General features: G+C 40.2%; 3 protein-coding genes across 5 annotated transcripts in view; 1 reads left to right on the top strand and 2 right to left on the bottom strand.

Moving 5' to 3' along the window:
• Window positions 1–206: 206 nt before the first annotated feature.
• CEP76 (centrosomal protein 76) lies at window positions 207–14,404 on the bottom strand. Of its 3 annotated transcripts, none has more exons than XM_048289526.1 (13): window positions 14,259–14,343; window positions 13,987–14,100; window positions 12,770–12,925; window positions 12,363–12,444; window positions 11,768–11,992; window positions 11,068–11,253; window positions 9,222–9,319; window positions 8,422–8,550; window positions 5,799–5,990; window positions 3,679–3,845; window positions 2,477–2,810; window positions 1,022–1,239; window positions 207–557 (listed from the first exon to the last, which is right to left on the bottom strand). In XM_048289526.1, exons 3-13 carry the CDS (start codon window positions 12,923–12,925, stop codon window positions 419–421), a joined length of 1,926 nt encoding a protein of 641 aa, XP_048145483.1. In that variant the 5' UTR covers window positions 13,987–14,100; window positions 14,259–14,343; the 3' UTR covers window positions 207–418. The 3 variants fall into 3 exon arrangements, with proteins under 3 accessions (XP_048145483.1, XP_048145484.1, XP_048145482.1); XM_048289527.1 differs by having other exon boundaries at window positions 14,028–14,100; XM_048289525.1 differs by lacking the exon at window positions 13,987–14,100 and having other exon boundaries at window positions 14,259–14,404.
• A 44-nt stretch (window positions 14,405–14,448) lies between these two features.
• PSMG2 (proteasome assembly chaperone 2) lies at window positions 14,449–21,773 on the top strand. The gene is made up of 7 exons (XM_048289528.1): window positions 14,449–14,585; window positions 16,286–16,457; window positions 17,220–17,278; window positions 18,095–18,213; window positions 19,551–19,724; window positions 20,933–21,053; window positions 21,420–21,773. Exons 1-7 carry the CDS (start codon window positions 14,517–14,519, stop codon window positions 21,510–21,512), a joined length of 807 nt encoding a protein of 268 aa, XP_048145485.1. The 5' UTR covers window positions 14,449–14,516; the 3' UTR covers window positions 21,513–21,773.
• A 3,051-nt stretch (window positions 21,774–24,824) lies between these two features.
• The window catches only part of PTPN2 (protein tyrosine phosphatase non-receptor type 2), a 31,799-nt gene continuing 30,943 nt past the window's right edge, over window positions 24,825–25,680 (bottom strand). The window contains exon 10 of the mRNA XM_048289380.1: window positions 24,825–25,658. Within this exon, the coding sequence (XP_048145337.1) occupies window positions 25,637–25,658 (22 nt within the window). The 3' untranslated portion in view covers window positions 24,825–25,636. The remainder of the gene's footprint in view (window positions 25,659–25,680) is intronic.

Here is a 25,680-nt window from a genome sequence, read left to right as displayed (position 1 = left end):
CATGCTTAAACATCAGCATTTCTGGATCTCAGTCACTCACAAAGTACACCCTGTACACACTATAGGGAAAGGAGAGGTAGAACAGTCTCTTACCCTGCAGAGGCAAAGCAGACCTACTTCCAAACAAACTCTTACACCAATTCAGAACTGCAAAAATCAAGCCAGTATTTTTTGCACACATTTTAGTAACTTGACCCACATTCCTATAAATATTAAAAGTACATTTTATTACAAAGAATAGATTCTCTTTATAAATACAATCATTACTGTGTACACAATCCCCTTCAATACACACACTGTGGTGTTCAAAACCAGTGGCATTTATATCAAATACTATATTAGTTTTTAATTGAATCATTTTATACCCACATACATTACTTTGCAGCTCTAAAAAAGTATGAATAATTTGGGTTTTTTTTCAAAGGACAGAGCGGTATTTACAAGCAAACATGATCCAAACAGCACATGCAGATTCAGGATATGTAAACACTCGTACACGAACTGCAAGTCGCACTTGGTCCCCCCTACAACAGATTATTTCTTCACAAAAAGGAGACCTATACAACAAAAAGAAACAGAGGAGTAACAGACAATCCTAAAATATTGTTAAAACTTTTAAGTACATAGTGCAATTTTTTTCACATGTGACTAGCATTTAAGTAACAATGAATATCATGTGTCTGTCATTACAAATAATAATATTTTTCTATAGTGCAAGGGCTGTTGCCTTGGAGGAAAATGACACAACCGCTGATCACTTTTAACAAGTGCAGAGAAATTAAATTAACTCTTCGTTCTTCAATTTAATCCACAATAAGTCTATCACCACTGAATCACCAATATAACCTAAAAGCTCTGTACCCCATGACCCATTACATATACCACACAATTCTTCCTCCAGTTCTAGCCTAAGGAAATTAATTTTCTTTAAAATTCACTATTAAAAAGATGAGTTGCAATTAGTAGTTAAGGATTACCATTTACTTTTAACGTATACCTGTATCTTTACATTTAGACTTACCGAAGACATGTGGCAAATGCTCTCCTGGCATTTCTGTGCACAAAATGGATGGGAAAGCCTTTGAAGGTGTGACCATCAGGTACCGCTCTCCTTACGGCATCCTGAAACTCTTCATTTCCTGCAGAGACACCTGTTGTGCGTTCAAGCTCATAAGCTGCTAATGCTGGTGACAACAGGTAGGAGAGCTGATCATCCCAAACAGTAGAAAGGCCAAGATCCTGGGAGGCAAGCCACAGAACAATGACAACTGTGCAGAAGGTACATCAGGATATGCCTAAACTTGCCTACTGCATAGATCCAAATAAATCCAAGAATCTTTATATTGATAGTTAATGGCGGCGAACCCATGAAGCAGAGTGAGATTTGTATGTTGACTCACTCCAACTGGGAGAAGCAAACACCACCACCAGAGGCAAGCAACACCACAAGTATCAAACGTTTATCAAGGAATGAAGTTAAACTATTAGACTTAGACGTAAGACCAGCAGTGTTGAAACCAGATGTTTGAGCTACAGTACCTCTGCATGAACTATAAGAAGATATGCACAAATACACAGCAAAAATATGGAAAGGATCAACTAAGATTCACCTGACATTTTTTCAAATGTCTCATGGAAAACCCTTTCTGAAAAAATGATGCACAACAGCTCTCCAAAACACAAAGGCACCTTCTTTCTATCGTCCATCTTCCCACCACGTACATATGCTTTCCTGCTACCATCCCAAACACAAAGAAGTAGAAAAATCTACCATGTATGCATTCAACACTGCATGAGACTCATACTCCGAGAATTACTTTGCCACTCTACAGGTTGAGCATCGTGTGGAGAGATAAAAACAGAAACAATCAAAAAATCTCATTAAAAACAGACATAAGCTAAGAGGGTCTTAAAATATCATTGCTTTCATATCCAGCACAGGAAGTATAATTTCTGGCACATTATGCCTTGTAAAAATCCTGGTAAAGAACAAAACTAACTTCTGAAAGTATCTCTGATTTTGTAAAGCAGTCGGAGTCAGATCACGAAAGCTGAAAGCCTGCTTTTATCTAGGGACCAGGAACATTTGTGCTGGATTGGCAAAGCCCACTAATAGCCAGATTTGATGTTCCTGGCGCTTTAACAGACCACTCATGGGTGGTCTGCAGATGCCAGTAAGCTGAAGATCACAGACCTAGAACAAGGGGCAAAGGCAGGGTGGGGGGAAGAGCCCACACGTGAGGCTGCAGATCACCACTGCAAATAATAAGTATGATGTCTAAACCAGCTCCTTACAGTCTTCTCAAACATTTCTTTCAGTTATTTCACTTTTCACATACCACATTTCTGCAAAAGCTGATGGAAAACACAGTGCGAAGATACAAATGTGTGAACTAACAGATGGCTATCCAAAACAAGCATAGAATTAACATATGAACCTCTATTACTAAGACAGATCACTGCCAATCTTTCTCACCTTTCTGTGTTCAGAGACCAGTACCCTCAGCTGCACTTCTATCTCATTGCTTGTTACAGCAGCATCTATTGTAGAAGCACACAGAGGAGGAAAAGGGGGAACTGAAGACGTTGCTCCCGGAGGACATACAGATTTTATTGCTTCTCCACTCATGGGTTTCCATTTAGATTCATTATGCAGGTCAAACACACACACCTCCACAGCATCAGAGGGCTGACAATTTCCAAAAAACTTTTGATGGTTGAAGATACAACCTATCGTGCGATATGGATACAGTGGCTTGGGTTGTTCAACTAGGGGAGGGTCATCAGGGTTGATAGGTCTGTGGATGTACCTAGTCAAAAAGATTCAATTTCTTACTAATACAGCTTATTTCAAGGCAAGGTAAAAATATTTAGATGGGACAGATATAGCCATTTTACCTTTAAAAATACAAGCCAAGTTTGTCATCAATTTTTCCCCCCAAAATGGCATTCGTTTACAGAAACATAACTGTACATGCTTTGGAGGCATAATATACAATCAAGTAAAACATAATTTTTAGTCTTTAGATCTAGAAAAATTAGCTGATTATTCAAGCACTTAAATTTTGCAACTATAAGAACATGCTCATACAGTTTCCCTGTTATTCATCACATTTGGAGAAATACACCTGCAAATGCTAATCACAGGATACACAAATAGTGGCAAAACAGAATTGCTTGTTTTGAACACTGGAAAGAACATGTTCCAGAAGCTTTAGTACACCAAACAATTACATGTGCCCTTCTTAAATGACTCAAGCAAGAGAAAATCTCGGAGAACTTAAAGAGATTTCTGCAGGGGAGAAAAAAGTAATGCAACACTGATTCCACTGATGAAACCAAGAAAAAAAATATGAGTTCCTAAATAATCGTGTCAGATTTCATCTCCTTTACAAGTGATGGCAATGATAGCATTGATGGCAATCAGCTGCCATAAGACACAAAACAGTCACTATACAGTATTAAAGACACTGATATATTACAAACTGATGAGACACTTCCCCTCACGCTGAAGCAGTTATTTTCCAAGCAAAAGCAGTAGACAGAAAAAAGATTCAAAGACAAACATCACCTGGATTACACGACAGGGTGTAAAGATTAAAAAAAAAACACAACAGCAAAAATATCCTACACAAACCTCAATATACATTGTTGTTTTCTTATATTCTTTTTACTCACCTATGTCCTGTCAAGCTCTCCCAAAAAGTAATTGTTCCATCAGATCCACAAGTCATTACCCAAGTGTGGGGGACTCCTTTTGCTTTTGTTCCAACACACACAAAAGCTTCCAATCCAAACCCAAGAAGAAGGCTGCACAGAAGGTTAGCATGGTCTTCACAGTCACCCTAGACAGCAAATGTTAATAAGCTGTTATGAGTATTAGGCATGGATAAAACCTTAAAGAAAGAAAATAGTGTTATTTCTCAAACCACCATTTAACAAGTCATGTTACTCTCCTATTTATCTAAAGCATGTACCAAAAGCCAGGATTTTACCATTTAAACTAGACAAATTTTAGTTTTCTGTAATAGAATAAATAAGTTAAAAATGCATGTTCTAATGACAGATTGTTGATATTGTTTGTTCAAGTATAATGTACAATTAATATCAGGAAACATTTCTTACGGTTATAAAGATACCTTCAAGTAACCCAAAACCAGAATCTATTGACCTCTGACAACAAAAACAATGTTCCAACTAAATGTAAAAATATATATAAGGTGAATACCTGAGGCAAGACTAGAAATTACACAGTATTTTCACACAGTTAGGAAAATTTTATCATTTAATAAAATCTAATTCTACTGGTATTTCACTTCCTCGAATGTGCTGTCTCAGTTCAGACAGTTAGACAAAGATAAAACCAGGTCCCCCACAGACCTAACTGTAAACCAGCTGGGAACCATGCGCAGCTGCTTTCTTCTTCAGTCAGAAAAACATTTATCTCATAAACATATTATTACCACTGATAATTCACAGAAAACAATTTCCTAACACAAAGTATAATATCCTTTGTCTCTTGAGCTCTTTGCAAATGTTAGCTGTAAAGTAAGAACAAAAATCGCTCACACAATGAAGGCTTCATAACACAAAGTACAGCATTCAGAAGCAGAATAGTAAGGCTCTTTAGTCAAATAACTATTCAGAATGTTGAAAATGTAAAATTCAGAGTTCTTGGATGTATCAAGACAACACAAGCTTCCCCTACCATAGCATCAAAGGGAAACACGCAGAAAAGTAGGTTCAAACAGATCTGCAGTGAACGTGTGTTATTTTAATAATGCCATACCACTTTCCACAAGAAAAGTAATAACGATCCAGCTGGTGTCTCAGGGACTAAATTCAGTTCTTTTCCATACAGCTTCCCACTTCTGCCTTGAAGGAACACCTTTCTCTGTGCCTCCAAACACAGTGGTCCTCAAAGTCCCTATGCCATGTCTATCTGAAAGCCAGTGGGTAGTCAGAGCTGCCTTTACACGGCACCTATGCATTATAAGATATTCAGAGACAACAGCCAATGCCTGTTCTGTGTGGTCTTGAAGGCAGGTCTAAAATATGGAATACAGCTCCTGCTGCCATGAACACATCTTTTAAATGCAAACGTAACAGTGACATTATTTTTGAAGGCAGAAGTATCTCCGTGGCAATGAAAAGCATTGACCACTCCAAAGAGGCATCAGAAGTGATCACTGTTACTTTTACTCATACAACAGAAGAGCTATAACCCAGAAGAGTTACAATTTATTTCCCTTATTATAGTCATATGATACAAATGTCAGACCACCAAGATCTAGGCTGAAACTTTAAAAGAAAATCCCTATCTTGCAAAAATGAAACATAAAGATTGTCAGTATATTTTAGGCCATCTATTAAAAAAAAAAAAGAAACTAAAAAAACCCAAACAAACTAAAACACCAAAACAACAAAAGGGACAAGAGACAAAAGAGACTTTTCCTACTATTCCTGGATTAGTCCAAATTAGTGTCCTGCACAGTAGCAGGGATTCATTGGATGATAATGTGTTCGTAGAAATGCAACGGAAGAAAAGCAAATTCAGTGTCAAAGAGATACATTGAGGAATGGACCCCAACTACAGCAGTAAAGGAAGTTTGCTCTAAAGCCTTCTTGTCTACTATTTAGCATCTGTTTCTCTTTAAAAACACCTCAAACACATGACTGTAACAGAATCTTCCAAAGCTGACTTTAATCCATGTATTCGCATCCTGCTTTCAATTCCTGATTTCGGTTAGAACAGGGCGCCTGTTCAGCAGTGCCACACAAGGGGCACTGTCACGCACCTTGTTCCTGCACAAGAAGGCGAGGAGGGTGCACCACTGCTCCTGTTTGCCGCTGCCCCCGCCGATGACCGGGGCTCTCTCGTGGCCCAGGACGCTGACGAAGCGCGCTGCCTGCCGCGGCGTGTCCAGCAGCCGCCCCGCCCGCAGAGGTCTCACGTAGGAACACACCGGGCGGTTCACGCCGTTTTCATCCTGGACATGTCAAATGTGGTTATTTGCCAGCCACACAAGCGTCGCAAAATGTTAAGATTAACTTAGACTTTTTTCCTATGGGATGTATCTTCCCTGGAATAAGTATCACTCAAAACCAGTAAGACATAAAAATACCCCCAGAATTAGGACACAAGACCATTAAGACAACTCATTTAGAGACATCACAGTTAGATTTTATTCTGGCTCTGTCACTTACAGGGCATTCTGGACTAAATGTTTGAACACCAGGAACAGCACAGGCTGAAATTAATTTTCTTAAATGGGTGAGGAACTGTTCATGTTCTACCCACTATCAATTTCCACATTGTCATCAAGCATAAAAACAAGCCAGAACAAATCTTACACCAAATTCCACAACAAACCCAAAAAATCTCCCCCCCAAACTATTAAACACATAGTGACTGATTCTAGAGTTTTAAAAGGCGTCTATTTGTTTCTGAATTTGAATACTCTACCTCTTTTCATAACAGCAAGCAACAAAAATTACTCAAAATGAAGTAACCAGATCTATCTAAATTTAAGCAATAATACTAAGAATTTCCAAGTTCTTGGAAAAATGAAAAAATAAGATGACCTAAAAAAAAGGTCTGTTTTATTACATGCTGCAGGCAAATGCTATGATTATCACCTATTAAAACTATTTCAAGAAGCACAGAGCTCTTCTGTTCCTCACCGGGCTAAATTGGTACTTTTGTGTTCATATATTTTAAAAAGGGATCAAAGCCTTTTAAATCTCTGCAGCTTCAGGAAATTATGGTCTCTTATTTTTACTGTAGTTACATATTGTCCCTGTTATGGTCTTGTCATGCTTTTCCAGCAAGCTGGTGGAAAAAAAGCAGCATTTATTTGAAGCTGACTGGAATCCTGTTGAAAACTATTTCACAGCTCGAAAGCAATAAAAAAAACCCTACAGGCAGGACTTATTTTTTAATATAGGCTCGTATATATAATGCCTGTTTCTGCATTACTCATCGGAAACCGGATGGTAACTAAATTATCAAACTAATCGAATAAACTCATTTCTGTTCCCAGAAAGTTTTACTAAGATTTGCTATGGCCCATGGGAGACTCATAAAAAGCTCTCTATAGGTACTGAGGTAGCAGGAGCCTAGTTCCTATTCTATTTAATTATAGACTTGTTTCTCTTTATACCCTGCCCTGAAACCCTTAAGCCTTTGTACTGGGTCTGTTTGGAAGGGAGTTTGTTTTGTTCACAGCAGCCCTCGTGGTGCTGTGTTTTAGATTTGTGACCAAAACAGTGCTGGGAACACACCAGTGTTTTAGCTGCTGCTGAGCAGGGCATGTACAGTATCAAGGCCTTCTCTGCTTCTCATTCTGCCACCGCACAGCTGTAGGTTCAGGGTGGACAAAAAGCTGGAAGGGGACGCAGCCAGGACAGCTGACCTGCTTTGACCAAAGGGATATTCCTCGCCATATAGTGTCATGCTCAGCAATAAAACCAGTGGGGAACAGAGTTTTTCTAAACTTGCCCCTGCTTGGAGACTAACTGGGCATCTGTCTGCTCTGGAAGGTGGTGCATGACTGTCTTTGCATCTCTGTTTTCCCATTCTTCCTTTCTTTCTTTCCTCCATTTATTAAACCATCTTTATCTCAACCCATGAACTTTTCCTTGCTTTTGCCCTTTTTAGTCTTGCCCCCATCCCACTGGGGTGGAGTGGGAGAGTGACTGGGTGGGGACTCAGCTGTTGGTTGGGATTTGGAAGTTCACATCACTCCTGCACACTCAGGGCACAGCCAGAAGGGAAGTTGTTGCCTCACCGAAGAGGAGGCACAGATTGCTTCAGGACACTACTTTGAGATAAGAAGTGACTGTGGTAGGAAAATTGCTACTATGCAGGGTAAATTCATAGCATGAAAAATGCAAGGATCATACCATTCCTTTTACTGAGGAACAGTTACTGAGGAGCAACTGACACAGTAATTTATCAGACTCCTGAAATTATGACTGTAGCTGTTGTGTGACATTAACCAGATTGCATTGCAGACCACACGGAGTTTAAATACTGTGTGGATCTGTTCTAACAGATCTAGGAAGTCCATTTCTTGTAACTGTTTTATCTGGTACAAAATTATTAGCAATAGTTGGTACAGATCACCTAAGTCTGCCACTTGTGAGTATTCAAGGAAAAGACCAAACAGACTTTTTCAGTTCATACACTAGAGGCAGTTGGAGCAACCCTCCTGTCTGCATCATGCTATTAAGCTTCAATAGACAAACAGAAATTCAATCTTTACAAATTTAATTCTTTTGCATGATACACCACATTTACCCCTGACCTGAACATAACCACATCATAACTCTGTACAGACTCTGCATAAACATGAAGTTGAAAATAAAATAAAAAGATAACATAAAGAAAGGATTGATCTATTTGTAAAATTTACAAACCTGTGCAAAGATCTTTACCAGCCTTGTGTTGTGGGTAGGCCTGATCTGCAGATATTCTCTCCACCACTGTTTGGCATACACAAGAAATAAACGTTCTTTTTCTGCTGTTTTCTGACGTTCCAAAGTGAACTGTAGGTAAGAAAAACAAAACCAATTCTACACATACTAATTCCAAACAGGAGAAAAAACCCCATAATCAGTAAGTACATTAACACCACATCCTGGCATATGTAAAATAAAGCTTAATATTTTAAGTGTGTCATGCAAATCCTTAATATTTTTAAATGGAAATCCAATTAAGAAAAACCTCAAGTTGTATTTCTTGTTTGTAGGTTCATATATTAGGCTTGACCGAAGAACTGTTATTTTAAGTAATGCATTTCTACATAGAAGGATTGCTCAGATTTTAATGTGCAGAAGATTTTAATCTGCATGTACCTTCAGGCCAACATTTACTGACTTTCCAAGCAGAATAGCTGACTTGAAATTACTGTTTCTCATGGGAAAGAGCAAGGAAACATATATACTACCTGAAGAAAATTAGGTGTATTGCATCTTTCTTTTTTCTTCAGGGGTTCTGATACAAGTAATTAGAAAAAACTAAGAAAGCAGTATTTTGAGTAACGTTCAGTATAGACAAAGTCATTTTAAAAAGGTAATTACATTTAAATTTAATAATAATAAAAAAAAAGAAGTATCAAACATTCAAAAACCCCACAGACTTCTACATGTACAATTCTATACTAAGCTTCCTCCCCCGCCAACAAAAGAATAAGTTAGCCCTCCCAGAAATTACTTACTTGAGTACTAGTTATTTCTGAAGAAAGTGTCTTATTAAGCTGTGGATACATTTCCAGTCTGATGTTTAAAACACCAACAGAAACCTTAGACTCGGTACCTTTGAAACAAAATAAATTTTCATCAGTTCTCTCATATTCAGTTGGCTTGGATTATTTTAGCCAGGCAGGGGCAAATTATTAAAATATGTATGTTAGCCTTATATATAATCACAAAAAGTAACAAAACTTCTTTAAACATCAGCAAAGTAAGAATCTTTATTTAAATTTCAAACTCAAATGAGGCTGTAAGAAAGCATAATATGACAAAAAAAGAGCACAGGTGTCTAGATCCAAGACAATTATCCAAGGCCCTATTTGTAGCCAGTACTGGGACATGTGAGATGAATGGTATTCTAGAAATGTCTAGAATAGAAATGTAAAATCAAGTCAGAGAATCACACACTGTAAATGTGCCTACTCCTACTGATTACACAAGTAACTCAAATTTAAATAGTTGGAAGTAAGTGAAGTTCATCTTCCCCAAGACAGAGTTTATTATGAAGGACCCTGGCTGTCATACAGACATTAATCAACTTTAAAAAACTCCCCAAAACAACAACCAAACAAACAACAACCCCCTCCCAACTTAATGTTGTTGCCTAATGCTTAAAAATGCCTAATTTTAAGCATTAGGCAACAACAATAAGAATTACAAAACAGATCACAGATGGGACCATAAGTAATACAAGCAATGGGAGCCGTGCATAATAGTTTATCTATTTATCTGAGATGGCAGCATCCTTTGATGTTCTTGATGCATTTTGTACAATGACAAGATTTTTAAGAGGAGAAAAAGCACTGGATTCATTGGACTGATACTTTATTACTTGGAAAAAAGCTAATGAGCATTAAATTTAACTTGTTCCATCACCCATCCGAGAACTAAACTCATTTGCTATGCATTTCCAAGTCGTTATAGAAAATTAAAATCAGAATGCCTGGGTTGGATGGGATCTTAGAGATTGCCTAGTTCCAATCCCCCTGCCATGAGCAGGGACGCCTTCCACTAAATCGCGTTGCTCAGAGTTCCATCCAACCTGGCTTTGAACGCTTCTTGGGATGTGGCATCCACAGCTCCTTTGGGCAACCTGTTCCAGTGCCTCACCACCCTCACAGGAAAGAATTTCATCCTAATATCTAATCTAAATCTACTCTCATTCAGTTTGAATCCATCCCCTCTTGTCCTGTCATTACATGCTCTTGTAAAAAGTCTTGTAGGAAGTCATGAGAGATCTAGTCTTTACTCATTAAATCATAATATCCTAAAAACTTAGGTTGGAACTCCTGAGAAGAGGACTGGGGACAAGTGATATACAAAAATACACATGTGTACTAACTGCTAAGCACCTAAACCAAGCAATTCAGAAAACATGCTTCCAGCTACTGGGATAAATGGGAGCAGAACAGAGATCCCTTTCTCCAGCAGTTGTTAGTTTGCTATGAAAGACACACAAGCTGAATTTTACTCCTCAGTGCACTGATCAGATATACTCCTGGAGACGAACTACTGGATTTTTGTTTGGTTGGTTTGTTTCTAAAAACTTATCCAGATTTTGCAGATAATCAATAGTGGGAATTCCCAGACATGAGGACCATTATTACATGAGATCTGGAATACTGATTTTTAGCAGCTTGGTAACAGAAAAATCTGACCATTAGGTTTTCAAGGCATTTTCTAAGGACACTTTACAGTTACTTCTGAATTGAATAAAAAGTGAACTAGATCTAAAATACTGCTTTAAGCTTGTAAGAAAGCACAGTACCAAATATTTTAAGTCATTATCACATACTTATTGTTTATCCTTACCTACACCCAGGAGTTCCACAGCAACGTTTGTTATGCCGTTCTCTGCAGCCAAGACAGACCTCCACTCCAAGAAATAGGATGCTACCAGTGTGGTCTCACCAAATGTGTCTGTTTTGATCAGAACTATATGCACTGGGTCACATATAGATAACATAGTGGTTGCATCCACCATCTTACTTCCGTCACCTGCCATTATTAAACCAAAATAAGACAGCAAGAATATTATCATCCCAAGTTCTCCTCAGAATTGAAAGAAAGTATGCAACAAAATGCAATGTATGCAATGTGTATAAAGAAAAATCTTGAGTGTAGAAGCGTAAGTAATGGTCCCTAAACTCAGTTTAGGACAGAGCTACAGAAAGATTAGAGTTAATTTACAGAGAAGATAAAAAGATTTTTGTAGTTGAGTACTGCAATGCAACCAGTTCAGATACACAAAAAAATTAAAATGGAATTAACATTTAAGAATGGATAAAGTTGGTCAATTTCAAGTTATTTTAGAGTGAAAAAGAAGGAAAAGAAACAAGAGCAGAGAAAGATCTACAAGTGGCATAATCCAACACAGTAATCAGTTTCCTTAGGAAAACATCACAAGAAACAGGAAAGAAATCCACTAAATAATATCACACATATTTCACAATAATTCTTAGGTCAGAAAAAATCCCAACAGCATCAGCTTTAAAACCACAATACTCCTTACCTAGGCTGTCCTTGTGTATTTCAAGTAGAAAACCATCCTGAAAATCTGGCTCACAGGCACAGGGTACAGGTTTGGAACGGAAACGCTGGTTTCGAAAATGTAAACACAGAGTGAAGGTAGAACAGATTTGCCCAGGCAGAGGCTCTGGTTCCTGAAGATGTTCCAGAAAAGCTTTTCCACCCAAAACCTGAAGGTAAAGATACCTCCGTGTTGGGTCAATGTTAGCTGCAAAGCGTAGCAATAAAAATGAAGAGACTACAAACAGATCTTAGAAAACTTAATTTGTTATATATCAGCTAACTATCAGGAGACTAGCAAAAAAAGAAACTTCTCTGAAACAAGTGCTTAGGAGAAAGTGATTTTTAAATATATGGAAGGTATCTTAGCGTAGAATAAATGAAGTAATAATAATAAATCATGTTTAATGCAACACTGATTGCTGCTGCTTACATGAGTTTACTCCCTGTGGATAAGCAGAGGAAACATCCACCTTTATGCCAGTTCATACTGGATTACTAATTCAGAATGCAAAAATCATAGACTTCAAATTTGTTTCAAAACTCTGATTCAAACATTTAAATAAAAAGAAACATACTTTTTTTCAAAACTGGTGGTTCTCTGTCAACAAAATGTGTTGATGGTTTTGGAGCCGAAGTCCTCTCCTTTTCATTCACATCCTGGAATTACAATTAAGACTTTTTAAGGAGTCAAGGGATGCAACAGTGCTCTTACCATAGTCTTCCAAAAATAAAAGAATCCTCCATTTCATATGAATCCCATTCCTTAGGTATGCTCCCTTCTAAAACTGAACAAATATTTTCAGTGTGGTATTATCACCAAACCAATTTCAGCACATGCATTAATCTTCTCTGCTCCTTTAATGTCACAGATCAGTAACGCCCTTACAAACCTCCAGTAGCAGCATATTTTCACTTTGTCAAAACACCACGTGCTGTTTTGAGGAATAAGCAAAAACACTTTCCCTCTTCAAAAGCTACTTACAGTTACAAATTTAAGTTCTTTCATAACCTCATCAATGATTCCTCGCTGTCTTAGGGCTTTTATCAGATCTTCCGTGGACAACTGCTGATGCTCAGGCGCCAGCTCTTCTCGTATAGTCTCAGCAAGAACTTCTCGTATCCTCCCATGGACATCCATCTGAAAGAAAATTCATTATATGTTACAAACACCAGCTCTCTGTGTGGCAGCAGGTATGACTTGACAGGTAAGTCTGTAAGGTTAAGGGTGTTTTCCTAGGAACACAGAAATAACTACACCAAAATATGGATCCTTTCAGAACTAATCTAATGAGCCACTATCTTACAAAAGCAGCTCTCCCAGTAAAAAAAAATTGCAAGCCCATTAAACTTGAGCATTTTCACTGCTCTTCAACAGCAACCCATCTTGAACTTCCCTCCTTACAAAAAGGTTTGCAAATCCATCAGTTACAAAATGGTTACTCTTCCAATTTCTTGCCTCCCTCAAAATTCAACCTTAATACATAGTTTCTTATCTTTTAAGGGAAAAATACACTTTTATATACTTGTAGGTAAGGTACAAAAGTAGCAGATCTTCCTTCCAAGCTTTTCTTAAGTTCAAAGGGAAGTCTGAGAATGTCTGCCCATCATCTGAGCTGTAAAAGCAAATGGATTTATAGAGCTGACTCTCACACTGGAAGGGTGTTAAGGACACAGCCACCGGGACCTGAAATAGAATCACAGAATGGCCTGGGTTGGAAAATACCTTAAATATCATCTCATTCCAAGCCCCCGGCCACGGGCAGGGACACCTTCCACCAGACAGGTTACTCAGAGCCCCACCCAGCCTGGTCTTGAACAATTCCAGGGATGGGGCATCCACAACTTCTCTGGGCAACCTGTTCCAGTGCCTCAGCACCCATCACAGTGAAAAATTCTTCCTAATATCTAATCTAAACCTGCTTTCTTTCAGTTTGGATCCATCCCCCCTTGTCCTGTCACTACACGCTCTGGTAAAAAGTCTCTCTCCATCTTTCTTGCAGGCTCCCTTCAGGTACTGGAAGGCTGCTGTGAAGTCTCCACTGAGCCTTCACTTTTCCAGTGAACAATGGGCTGCACAATCCCAGTTCTGACAGCCTTTCCTCGTAGCAGAGGTGCTCCCTTCCTCTAATCATCTTGGTGGCCTCCTCTGGACTCGCTCCAAGAACCCCGTTCTCCTGTGTGACAGGTGGGAATACTCACCACTGCACTAACAAGAGATACCGGAGTTACAGCCTCCGTACCTATTTCCCCGTCAGTTCAAGACCCTCGCTCAAAAAGCGACAAGGAAACGACAGAACGGCGCCTGGGAACCACCTGCAGCGACCCAAGTTGGGAAAACAAAACGGGGCGCGCCTCAGCGGGCGCTGCCGCCACCGCCACCCGCGGCGGGGTGGCACCGGCACGGGAGCCGGCACAGCCCTCCGAGGGCCAGGGGGAGTCTCTCCGGCGCCGGGCCGCGGCGCCAGTCCCACCTTGAGCAGCTGCTGGTGGATGATCTGCTTCAGCTCCGAGGCTTTCTCCGGCGGCAGCGACATGGCGGAGCTGGCAGGGAACAAGCCCCAACTGCCGCCCAGCGAGCGCGGGCAGCGCCGCCACCGCCCCCTGGCGGCAGCACGTGGGCACGGCGTCCCCGCCCTGCTTCCTTCCTTCCCTCCCTCCTTCCCTCCCTCCTTATTTCCTTCCTTCCTTCCTTTCTTCACTGCCTCCTTCCCTCCTCCCTTCCCGGCGGCATGTTCATTCCGTGCGACCGCGGCGGGGGCTCCGCCGCCCCCGACTTTAAAGGCTTCACTCTGCTCATGGTGAGTCACGCTCCTGCTTCCCCCTTCTCCCCGCCATCGGTGGGTTTGAGGGGTCGCTGCCCCGGGCCCCTGTGCTGAGGGCTCCGCTCCGCTCCTGTGGGACGGGACACGGGGGGCTCTGGTGTCTCTCCCTGCCCTGCCCGAGGCTCGTCCCTGGGTGCTTGGCCGCGGGATAAGCCGAGAAGGTGCAGGGCAGGCGGTGTGTGTGGAATCTGTGGGGTGTTCTTCTGAGGAAAAGGGGGTTTGGAGGGCTCTGTCTGCAGCAGAGCTTAGCGCGGTTTTCTCTGTTTCTGTCAGCTTCTCCCTCCTCAGAACCCGGGGTTTGCCCCTGTCAAAATGATCCGTGCCGAGCTGCAATAGCTATATGTTATTTTAGAGCAATAGCTATATGCTGTTTTAGAGCTATAGTTATATGCTGTTGCTCTAAAAATTAATGCGCCCTATGTGCATTTACAAGACTTGCAGCACCCGTGGGTTGCCACTGCAATAAAAGCTTGGGGTTTTTTTCATTTAGGTGCGATATATAAATGTTTCCAATGTAAAACAAACAAAACAACAACAACAACAAAAAAAAAAAAAAACAAAAAAAAAAAAAAAAAAAACAAAACCACAAACCAAAAAACCAACAATTTCTGCTATATTTAAATCTCGGTTAGGATTGTTTTAGGGAGTGTTTTTATCGCCTTCACACATGGTGTGACATCAGTGTCAGGTCATGTGCCCGAGGTGGCGATGTCAGTGTGGGACGAGAGCTCCAGCGCAGGCTGCGGCGGGGCAAACCCCGTGATTTCTCCCCTTTTGCTGGGTTAGCTGCAGGGAACCCCATCGCTTCCCTGGCAGGGCTGCACAGCCCGGGATGACTGTGCAGGCTGCGCAGGAAGTAATTCCCGGTCAGCTGACAAGCAGCAGGAAACACATCACTGCCGTGCTCCTCGCGTGGCACCGGCGGGGAGCTGGCTACCAGCCAGGGCGTGGGGCCACTCAGTACAGCCGCGACCTCCTTCACTTTGTGTCAGCCTCAGATCCGGTCTCTGTCCGCAATGGGCAGCAGCAGCAATTCGTAGATTTGATTCTAAATTAGAGGAAAGCAACCGAATGTTTTATTGTTGTCTTCCTGTAACAGTTTCTTTGGAAGGATACAGACTCTTGACTTTCCCTTTCCGTGCCATTATATTAGGTCGGTCTATTAGGTCATTATCTGCCCCGATTGACGACAACCCACAGCAATTCCTATGAAATGAATTCAGGAGCACCCTTATCATTTTCATCCTTAAAAAAATGAAAAACAACCTACTCTTGTCTGTGGGTCAGTCTGAGATTTAGAGGCTTAATATGTAATACCAGCGTTGTCTTTGGGCATCATGTGAGGTTTGCCAGTCTCACATCAGTTTTTTGAGTGGCTTTTATCTACTCTCAATCCAGAAATGAGGGGGAGGAGGTAGATTTCCAAGGTTTTCTTTCAGTTTACAATGAGACAGGATTATTCACAGAAGTGGCCAGGATGTTTTTGTGGAACAGGGACCAAATTCTGTATTTACCAGTTCTTCTGGTAAGAAATGGTTATCTTTGCCAGAGGATGAGCAGCCACTTTTAGAAGTCATGTTTGACCAGATTTTAAGGAATTTAAGCTTTCGGTATTTGAAGAGCACCTTATGCCATCCATAAAGCACCCTGTAATTTAGCACATTCTGTTACTTCAGCCAGCAGTGTCCGTGGGAAATGTTGGTCAGCTGGCAATAGATCTGGTGATTTCCACACTTGACATGACTAAAGTTGGTTACTTCTACACCGATTGCCTGGTGCCAATGGTTGGAAATAACCCATATGCAACAGCAGAAGAAAACTCAACGGAGCTGAGTATAAACGCTGAAGGTGGGTATTGAATGCTGAAGGTATTTTGAGGGGCATAAGATGCAAGAACATCACATTTACTTTTTTTGTTGTTAAATTTTGCTGATGTGCTTAAATTAAGGTCAGTAATAACAACTGCAGAAACCTACAAATAGGAACGTATTTACACTTCACAGAGGCAACTGTTCCTGTTGTTATTTTGGAAACCTAATTTGACATTTAGAACCAGTAAGAAATGTTGGATTTCAGCCATATTGCAAAACTCTCTGCGGTGTTAATCCAAAGCAATATCAAGGGTGCACATACTTAAAATAAATTATTGGAATACAAGTTGAGTTTCTGATTTAGAAGGATACTTAACCACTCTTCTTCCTTCCTACATACCTTTGCCTTTCTCGCACTCCCCCTACAAATGCTTAGTTTCTTTCCCTACACTGATGTTTGCATTTAATTTTTTTTTTACCCTCTTAAATCACAGAAATCTCGGAATAATCTCTCAATCTTTGCAGAGATTATCTGAATCATTGCAGGAGGCAAATCTTCATATATCTTTCATAATTCAATCCTTTGAATTTAGTACAATTGAAATTAGGTCTGATGAAAATACAATGCACAGAAATATGTGTTGTTAACACAGTGGATATTGTTAGGCTTTCCTGTAAGAATTGATAGCTGAAGGGTTTACTATCCTGAAGTTCGTAAATGGGATAATGCTTCATATATTTAAACCCAGATCTCTTTCTCAGTTTCTTCTTAACAAGACTTAATGATTTCTTCTTATAGTGTACTCCTTACCTTCAAAGAAACTTGTAGTACTGCAGATCAGATCACCTTTTATAAAGGTATGTATGTTCATTGATTGTTCTTACTTCACTGTTTGGTTTGAATAGTTCTGCTGGCAAATAGTTTTAAGTGGCCTGGCAAAATTATTTTTCTACTTCATGCTGTAACACCTTCTGCAATTGGCACAGTTTTACTGATTTCTGCATTCATTGAGGGTTGAGGTTTTGCTTTTGTTTTTCCAAGCTCCACAACAGCTGCCTGTGTTGGTAGATTTTAGTGTAAATATCTCCTTAGTTATTAAGAGTCATGAAAATATGAAATGGTCTGGGTTATGTCTGTTTATTTTTTTCCCTTACATTTATTTTTTTCTGTGTTCTTTGTAATAGCTTTGGTTTTTTTGTGTGTCATACCAATTATTTCTGTAGTACGCTATATCCATTTAAACTGCATTCATTATGTAAAAATGAAGAATTTAGTATTACTGGACAGTGGCTGTAATTTAAAGTAAGCAGAATGCCATGCCAGAAAAAAATTTTGTGGTGCAGTATTTTAGCAGTTCAAACTGTGGAAAAATACTGTGTAATCCTGCCATCCCATCTTGCTCTGAAGTTTTTTCCTTTGGTATTAATGGCACACAAAGCAGGTGGTACTGTTGTTGTTGTCATGGTCTTAATGCTAATTCTTATAATTCTATGTGTAGTTTTGATTAAGTAAACAACCAGGGCAGTTCTCTGCTTTTTAAAAATCTATCTGGGGCTGAAGACTAAGTGGATATGAACAATTAACTTACATCACTGCTAAATATACTATGTAACACCTAGTATTGTTAAGGACCCATTAAATTTTTCACTTTTTGTCTGTGTCTTTGCGTAAAGAACAAGTACAGGCCATTCTGTGAAACCCTGCTTTCTTGGGTGAAGAGCAGCAACTGTGCCAGGGTTGTCCTTCTGTCCAGCAGCCACGCGTACCAGCGCGACGATGAGCAGCTTCTGGGGTATGTTTGTGTCCCTAAAAGACCTAAATGATGTTTCTGGGGTTTTTTGGCTGACATACTTCCCTCTACTTCCATGTACTTAGTACTTCTCACAGGGTGCTTTTGCTTGCATGTGTACATAGGTCATAAAATGCTTAGTATACTATTAAAACATGATGTTATACAGGATTAATCTCTGAATTTTCTGGGTTACTACTGTCAAAAGTTCTGATCAAATGAAAAGCTGTAAGCAAATTGCACTTGGCCTGCACTGCCAGGCAACAGAGCCTCGGTTTTAACTTGTGGCTGCAAGCAATGTCAGGGATTAACTGCTGACATACAGGTCACAGATTACATTTTTAACAGTTGATTACAATATTGGTTCCTTTCCTACCTCTTCTTCATCATTCTGTTTGTGGAAGGTTTTCTTTAATACAGTAAGTTGTCATTCCTTTTTGTTTTTTTAATAGGAAGTTATCAGTTATTATTTGTCAGGAGGCAGCTGCAAGGTTGCAACTGCAATGTATTTTTACTAATATTACCCATTTAAAAACCAAGCATTTCTTGCTGATTGAAGGGCATCATAACTGGTGATTTAATGAAAAACAAATAAAATCTGTATTTCTGCAAATAAAACCAGTATTTCTGCAGTTGTTATGCTCAGGCTCTATAAATGTGAAGGGCCACAAAGGAGGTTTAGATCTATGCACGTTCCTGATGTAGTGGTAGATCCATACAATTTCAGGATGGCCAGCTAACATGGAATGAAATGAGAGGGACTGATGGTTATTTGATGAGGTCCGAGTCATAAGTTGTGGTAATTTAAAGCCCCCCCAGCTCCCTCAGCCCCACAGAACAACTCCCTTATAGCAGATTTACCAAAGAGTGAGGGTAGTGCATTCAGAAAATACTTTTAACTTGACTGAAATCTGAATGTATTAGTAGTGTAAGCTTATTAAAAATAGTGTATCCTGGTGAAGTCCAAGTTGACCCTAACAGATTGTGAATTAATCACCTCCTATCTGAAGGAAGAAAAAACATGTTTTATTTGTAAATTATTTTAACAACTATAAGCAGTTCCCCTATTTATGTGCTTATGTATGTAGCACTTGTCTGTTATTTGAGCCCCTAAAAGTCGGGTACCTACATTCTATTTGTAGCAGAAAGCTGAGTAGTTTGTACAGTTCTGAGGCCACAGACTTACTTTCTAACTTCGACCTGAAGAGGGAGAGAATGTCAGAGCAATTCTTCATGGCAAATGTGAGGTCCTCAGTGCTTGCACCTTCTGTCTGCCACAAGTGGTAGCTGGGGTAGTGTCTGTCCTTGGCAGACTGAAGGCATCCTTGACTTGTTTCTAGGACACCACTGCGCTACCTGCTCACACCTGATCTGGAGAAAGCAGTTGGGGGCCGCATGCAGGAGTTGAACTGGAAAGAAATGGAAAAAGTAGCAGCTTACCCTGGAATAAGTGACACAGACAAAGTTCTGCATATACCTGGAGGAGGCATCACAAAACTGTTGTTCACTGAGAGGTGAGTTGCCTAAAGAGAAGCACAGAAAGATATCAGAAGTCACGTTTTTAGTACTTGGGTAAAATTGTCTTATAAACTGCTATGTTATAGGAAAAGAAAAGTCCTTCTTTTTACAGAACAGGGCTTTATAGGAATAGAACTTCTTTCAGGTCAGACCCATAATTAAGAGGAAGAGAAGTAGAGAATTCTGTGTCAAAGTTAGAATAAGATAAAAATATAAGGGAATGGGCTACAGGAAAGTAATAAAGCCTTTACAGATATGATCATGATCAACCTGGAATCTGATATTATGCAAACCATGATCTGTAAATAGTAGAATTCCTGTACCTGTGCTACTTTAACTAAAACGGTTTCCTGAGGCAAATGGTTCCAACATCAGTTATACAAAAAAAACCAAAAACCCACAAACAATTCTGAAATTCTGAGCACTAAGAATGAGTTAAGATTTCAGGGCTAGCAAAAAAATTAGATGTGGGGGTTTTGTTAAAAGGTGTGTGTATCAGAAGTTGTGCTGAAAGCATGCCTGAGTTTTTAAATTTTGGATACTAATACTCATTTATAGCACAACTGTGTAGTTCTGCAAAAGATGTGTTGGATCAGGTGTAAAATTGACTTTTATTTTTTAACTATTACTTTTGACACCTGTCCACACTGTTGCATTCAACAGCAGCGAAGTTCCTAATGCCATGCTTACCTTTATACTGACTTCAGTATGGAAACAATATATAATTGCAAAAGAAAAGACCTGCCAGGACTTGGGGAAAAAAAAATTAAAATAACAATCTTAATATCTAAATGAAAAAATGAGAATATTCCAAGTAAAGTAGTGACATGCAGCCTGCAAAACTGCTGGTTTCAAATACACAGAAAGAGAAGGAGTGATTGTACCAAAGGATGTGAAAAATGCCTCACCAGCACAAAAATGCTAACCAAGTACATAAAAGAGGCCTGAGTACTCTTGCAAGATGTAGGATTCCTGCCTTGCAAAGTAAAGAAAAAATTCAAGACTAAGAAAAAGAGCATGAAGTGTGAAAATGTGATCAAGGAAATCTGGAGAGGGGGGAAAAAAAAAAAATGTATCTCCATACATTTTTCCTTTTTGGTTTTTGCTTTTCACCAGATACATGCATATTGTTGCTGCTCTTTATACATAAATATAATTGTGGATCTCAAAATGAAGTACAAATGCATGCTCATTTTTGTTGCAGCTGTTCAAAGGGAATCCAAATGGCAGTTCTTCTGAAATTTTGCTCAGAAGGAGACAACATCCCTGATGCATTTGTTCTTGTTAACTATCTTAATGAATGGCTCCAGCTAATTAAAACTGAAGTAAGTAATGTTTGATCTAAATTTCTTGCCTCCATATTTTATATCCATTATTTTCATTTTTCTTCAGTCCAGATGGGTTCATTTTGGCTCTTGGTCATCAAGAATATGCAAAATTAAATACATATTTTGATTTAAATCTCACTGGGATTTTCCCCACCTGAAAAAACAAATCTGAACACCAGTTCTTTTGTTTGACAGGTGTGGGCAAAAATTGTGTAAAGGTTTGATTGAATTCTCTCTTCCAGTGCCCTTCTCTAAAGCAACCCACCGTGACACTGACACTTGTACTACTGCCCATTATTTTAATACCCGTTCCAGAGTTACATATTTACTACTTAAAACTTAATTATTCTGGGTTTGTTGCAGAGCAACAATTCCACAGATGCTTCTTCACAGTGGAAGATACCGAGTTCTTGGCGCTTGCTTTTTGGCAGTGGTCTCCCACCTGCCCTCTTCTGATCAGCTCTGAACTCGCTGTGAGTCACGCGTGCGGTCGCAGATGTCCCTTGAGGTAGTGATTACACAGTAATTGCCAAGGAGCAGCAGCTTGCTTTGGTGTCTACATAAATGCTTTATTTAAGAAAAATTCCTTTTGTGTATGTGAGTAGCTAAAGAAATTAAGATAACTTTTGCAAACTCACCAAAGAAATGTGTTTTGTACAGTTGTTTATTGAGTAACTTTGGTTGGAAGTTTTTTCTAATAAAATATTTTTTAAGAAATCTTTTTCCCTGGTTAAGTGTTACTGCCATGGACGAGCTTATGGTGCTCCTTCTAAATGCAGCTGAGAACTGAGAGTGATATGTAGGCATGGATTTTCTTGGAAGAAAAAAGTTCCTAATGCCATGCTTACCTCCTCTGCCATGTCAACTGTGGATCTTAACTTTTTTTTCAAAACTTCCTGGTGAGTTAAGTGAAGGTCAGAAGTGATCTGGTTTTGCATTCTTTTCCCAATGCTGTTGTGGTAGCTTCAACTGGGGAGATTGCAAGCAGTGTAACACTCTGTTCTGTCTTTTCTGTCTACATAGAATGGTTTGGGTTGGAAGGGATCCTGAAGATCCTCTAGTTCCAATCCCACTGCTGTAGGCAGGGACACCTTCCACTGGAACAGGTTGCTCAGAGCCCCAGCCAAACTGGTCTTAAACACTTCCAGGGATGAGGCATCCACAACTTTTCTGGGCAACCTGAGCCTGTGCCTCACCACCCTCACAGTAAAAAATTTCTTCCCAATTCTCAACCTAAGCTTGCTCTCAGTTTGAAGCCATTTCCCTTTATCCTGTCACTACATGCCTTTGTAAAAAGTCCCTCTCCAGCTCTCTAGTAGGCTCCCTCTGGGAACTGGGAGGCCACAATTAGGTTACCCCTGAGCTTTTTCCAGGCTTCTGTTCATTTCCAGAAGCTGCTCCGATGCTGAAACTAAAGCTTCTAGGTCAATAAGCTGCCTTAGACTGAACATGAATACAGTGCTCTATAAAATAATTAGGGAACCTTGCCTGGTATCAGGCAGTCTGGTATCTGTGTATTTTACAGGTTTAGTCTGAGACAGCAGTTACGTGATGGACAGTTCACATGTTCAGAGTTTGTGATGGTCCCTGTTGCATTACAGTATTTAGCAATGTGTTCAGTTCTGATGTTTTGGAAGTGCTTGGTCACATCAGCTGATTTAAAAGCAACTTTGTATCATGGGTGCAAGATGGTCAGTTCTAGAGTTGAAAAGTGAGAATTAACCTAAATATATTTTTAGGAGTTCCCACACGTATCCTGACTAAATTGGTGAGTCAAAATGCAGATGCAGTCAGGGAATGCAGACAAAAGGCCATGTGTAGCACAGGGCAAGTCTGATAAGCCTAAAGCTAGTTGGAAAAAATAACCATATTCAAACTGAGCCAAGTGACTATGAGGTGTATATAGAGCAGGAGGGCAAATTAAATCTTGAAGAACTGAAGGACCAGACAGAAGCAATGAAAGGGGTGTTACTTGCTTTGCAGTATTTTTCTTAAGTGAGCCACAGATACTCAGTACCTCCTCGAGAGGCACAGCCGAGTGAAACCTTGAGAAGGGGAAGGGAGAACACTGGGAAGACTTTGTGAAAGAGAAAATCCTCAGGGCTTTCTTGTTCCCCGTGGAGAAGGCAGAGGGCAGTCGGATCCTTGTGAGTGGAACAAGGACGCAGCTTCTGCAGGGCCGGCAGTTCCGCGGGCGGTCGCCGCAGGGCGGGCAGCGCTGCCCTTGGCCCCGAGCCGCTCCTGCCTCCGTGCCCGGGACAGGCGAGCGCAGCCCCTGCACACACCAACACCTTCCTGCAGGACAAGGCCGCGCCTTTGGCCTGATGTTCAGAGGACTAGGAAAAATAAAACGCACCTCTGCAACACTGCTCTTGAACATGGGGAAAAAACGGCCGTCAGTAAATCATAGTTTTTTCATAGCGAAAAAAATGCCTTTCACAAACAAGTCTGATCATTCTAACCCGATTTCTTTAAAGGCTGCCATTACACACTCACTTGTCCTTTCTCTCCCCTTCCTTCACCTTTTTAAATACACTTTCCCAGCAGTAGTCAAGAACGGGGGCGTGTGTAGTAATAACCAAACAAGTGCACTGGTCAGAAAGCCAAGATTTCTGTCACAAGGCAGCACTCAATGAAACCCGGCAAAGCCCTGGGTTTGGAACTCCTGTATCTTAATCTCCTTTGCCGATTCATCAAGTTGGCTGACATCAACTTCATTCCAGCATCTCAGTAGCTGAAAACCATTTACAAGCTAAGGGCAATTAGCATTTTTATTAGGATATTCAGCTGTCTATGCCCCACAAGATACACTAGTTGTGTATGTGATAGCAGCAGGTAGACTAATGAAGCACATGCACATTTCCAGTAGTCATGCAGTGCATGCTTACTCACAACCCCAAGAGGGGGAAAATAATGAAAACCTAAACCATAGCAAAAGGTAAAAGGCATGAACAGCTGGAAGCTTTACGCAAAGATGTCCCACGTGGTATAAACAGGCCCTGTTCCTGTAATCAACAATAGCAGGATTTATTGCAGTGGTTTTGGCAGAGCTTGATCTCTTGGTACAAACACTCCTGGTTTCACAGCTGCGCCAACTTGAAAATGGAAACTGAATCAAGTCACAATGTTGTTTTCTCCTCCAGCATAGGCTCAGAACAATAGTAAACCTTGTAAAGAAAACAAAATTTGGACAAACCAGACTGGCAATTTAGACTATTTCAGGACGGTGTCAAGTGTGTCTTTAGCTCAAGTAATAGCATTATGTACTCTCTGCTTCAGCTTCCTCTTCAAGTTCAACACAACTCTGAATATGACTGCTTTCATGAATAGGCCTCAACACCAAATTCTGCTAAGATTTCAGGCTGCTGCCTTTTTTAGCAAAAAGTGCCTGAGTTGGCTGAGATTTCCCCCCTCTTCCACACTTCACTTTCAGTAACTATATGACTTGTACAAAAAACTGTTACAAAAATATACAACGTGCAAATCCCACGTAAAACCCCACCACATGGCAGTTTAGACAGTCATAGTAAATATATAGGGGTTTTGTGAGTTAAGGTTTATCTGAAGCCATCAGAGAACATGTGCAGAATTGAGATCAACTCTGTTACCGAAGGCACAAGGCTGGAAACCCTGCTGACCCCACTGGAAGAACTCCTTTACACAGCACTGTGGCTTACCCATTTCCAATCTATCCTGACTGTGTCAAGGAGAACACTGACAGAAGGTGGGAGACATGGAGGAAAATACCGTACATACAACACACGGCAATGGCACAATCCAAAACCTGTTTAATTACAGACACCATTGACTTTTGTGCGCTTCAGTTTTGTTCCTCAGCTCCCGTTAACTACACAGGACCGTGGGTCAAGAGAGGTCAGGTTGTCCATCTTTCTTCCCTTTAGAGCATCACCAGCAGAACACTTTCCCGTCGCAAAGTTATTCTGAACATTTTGTGCATATTTTATAGCAAACATAAAAAGGATTACCAGACTGACTGGTCAGATTAGTAAAATAAGATTCTTAGTGGTGTATTACAAAAGAAATGTGCAAGAGTTCCTCCTAAATCAAACTACAATACTTAGCATTAATGAAAATACTTGCATAAAGCGCACTCTAATAATTTTGCCATTTTCCATTTAAGACAGGTATCAGGAAATCTTAAGGCAAACCCCTTCTTTTTCCACAACACACACTCTTTAACAGGTTCTCCCTAACATAACGCGCACACAACAGCACATCATCAAGTTAAAAAAATATTTAATGCTGCCAAAAAGTATAAAAATACAATAAGAATGGCAGTACAAAACAAAATATTTCCTAATTTATTTCTTTTACATCTTTCTACATTAATACAGGCATTATAAAAACACAAGATGGCAAATTATTTCGTTTTGCAAAGTAGCACACGCTGCTGGTGGTCTTCATCCCCTCGGTGCAGTTTACGCTGTAAACAGATAACTGAGGTCTTCTTGGTACTTAACAGACCTCACTTTTTGTTCCCGAAGAGGGGGTTCATGTCTCGCTTTGCATGTCAATAGTTTGCAGTTTATAGCTGCAGAATATTCACAAGTCTTGAAGGCTTAGGTGTCAGTCAGTCTCGGCCTGCGACATACAACCAAAAGAA

This window comes from Corvus hawaiiensis, chromosome 30 (genome assembly GCF_020740725.1).
Source record: "Corvus hawaiiensis isolate bCorHaw1 chromosome 30, bCorHaw1.pri.cur, whole genome shotgun sequence".
Lineage (NCBI taxonomy): Eukaryota > Metazoa > Chordata > Aves > Passeriformes > Corvidae > Corvus > Corvus hawaiiensis.
The sequence above is the reverse complement of the archived record's forward strand: the minus strand, read 5'-3'. Positions and strand labels throughout refer to the sequence as shown.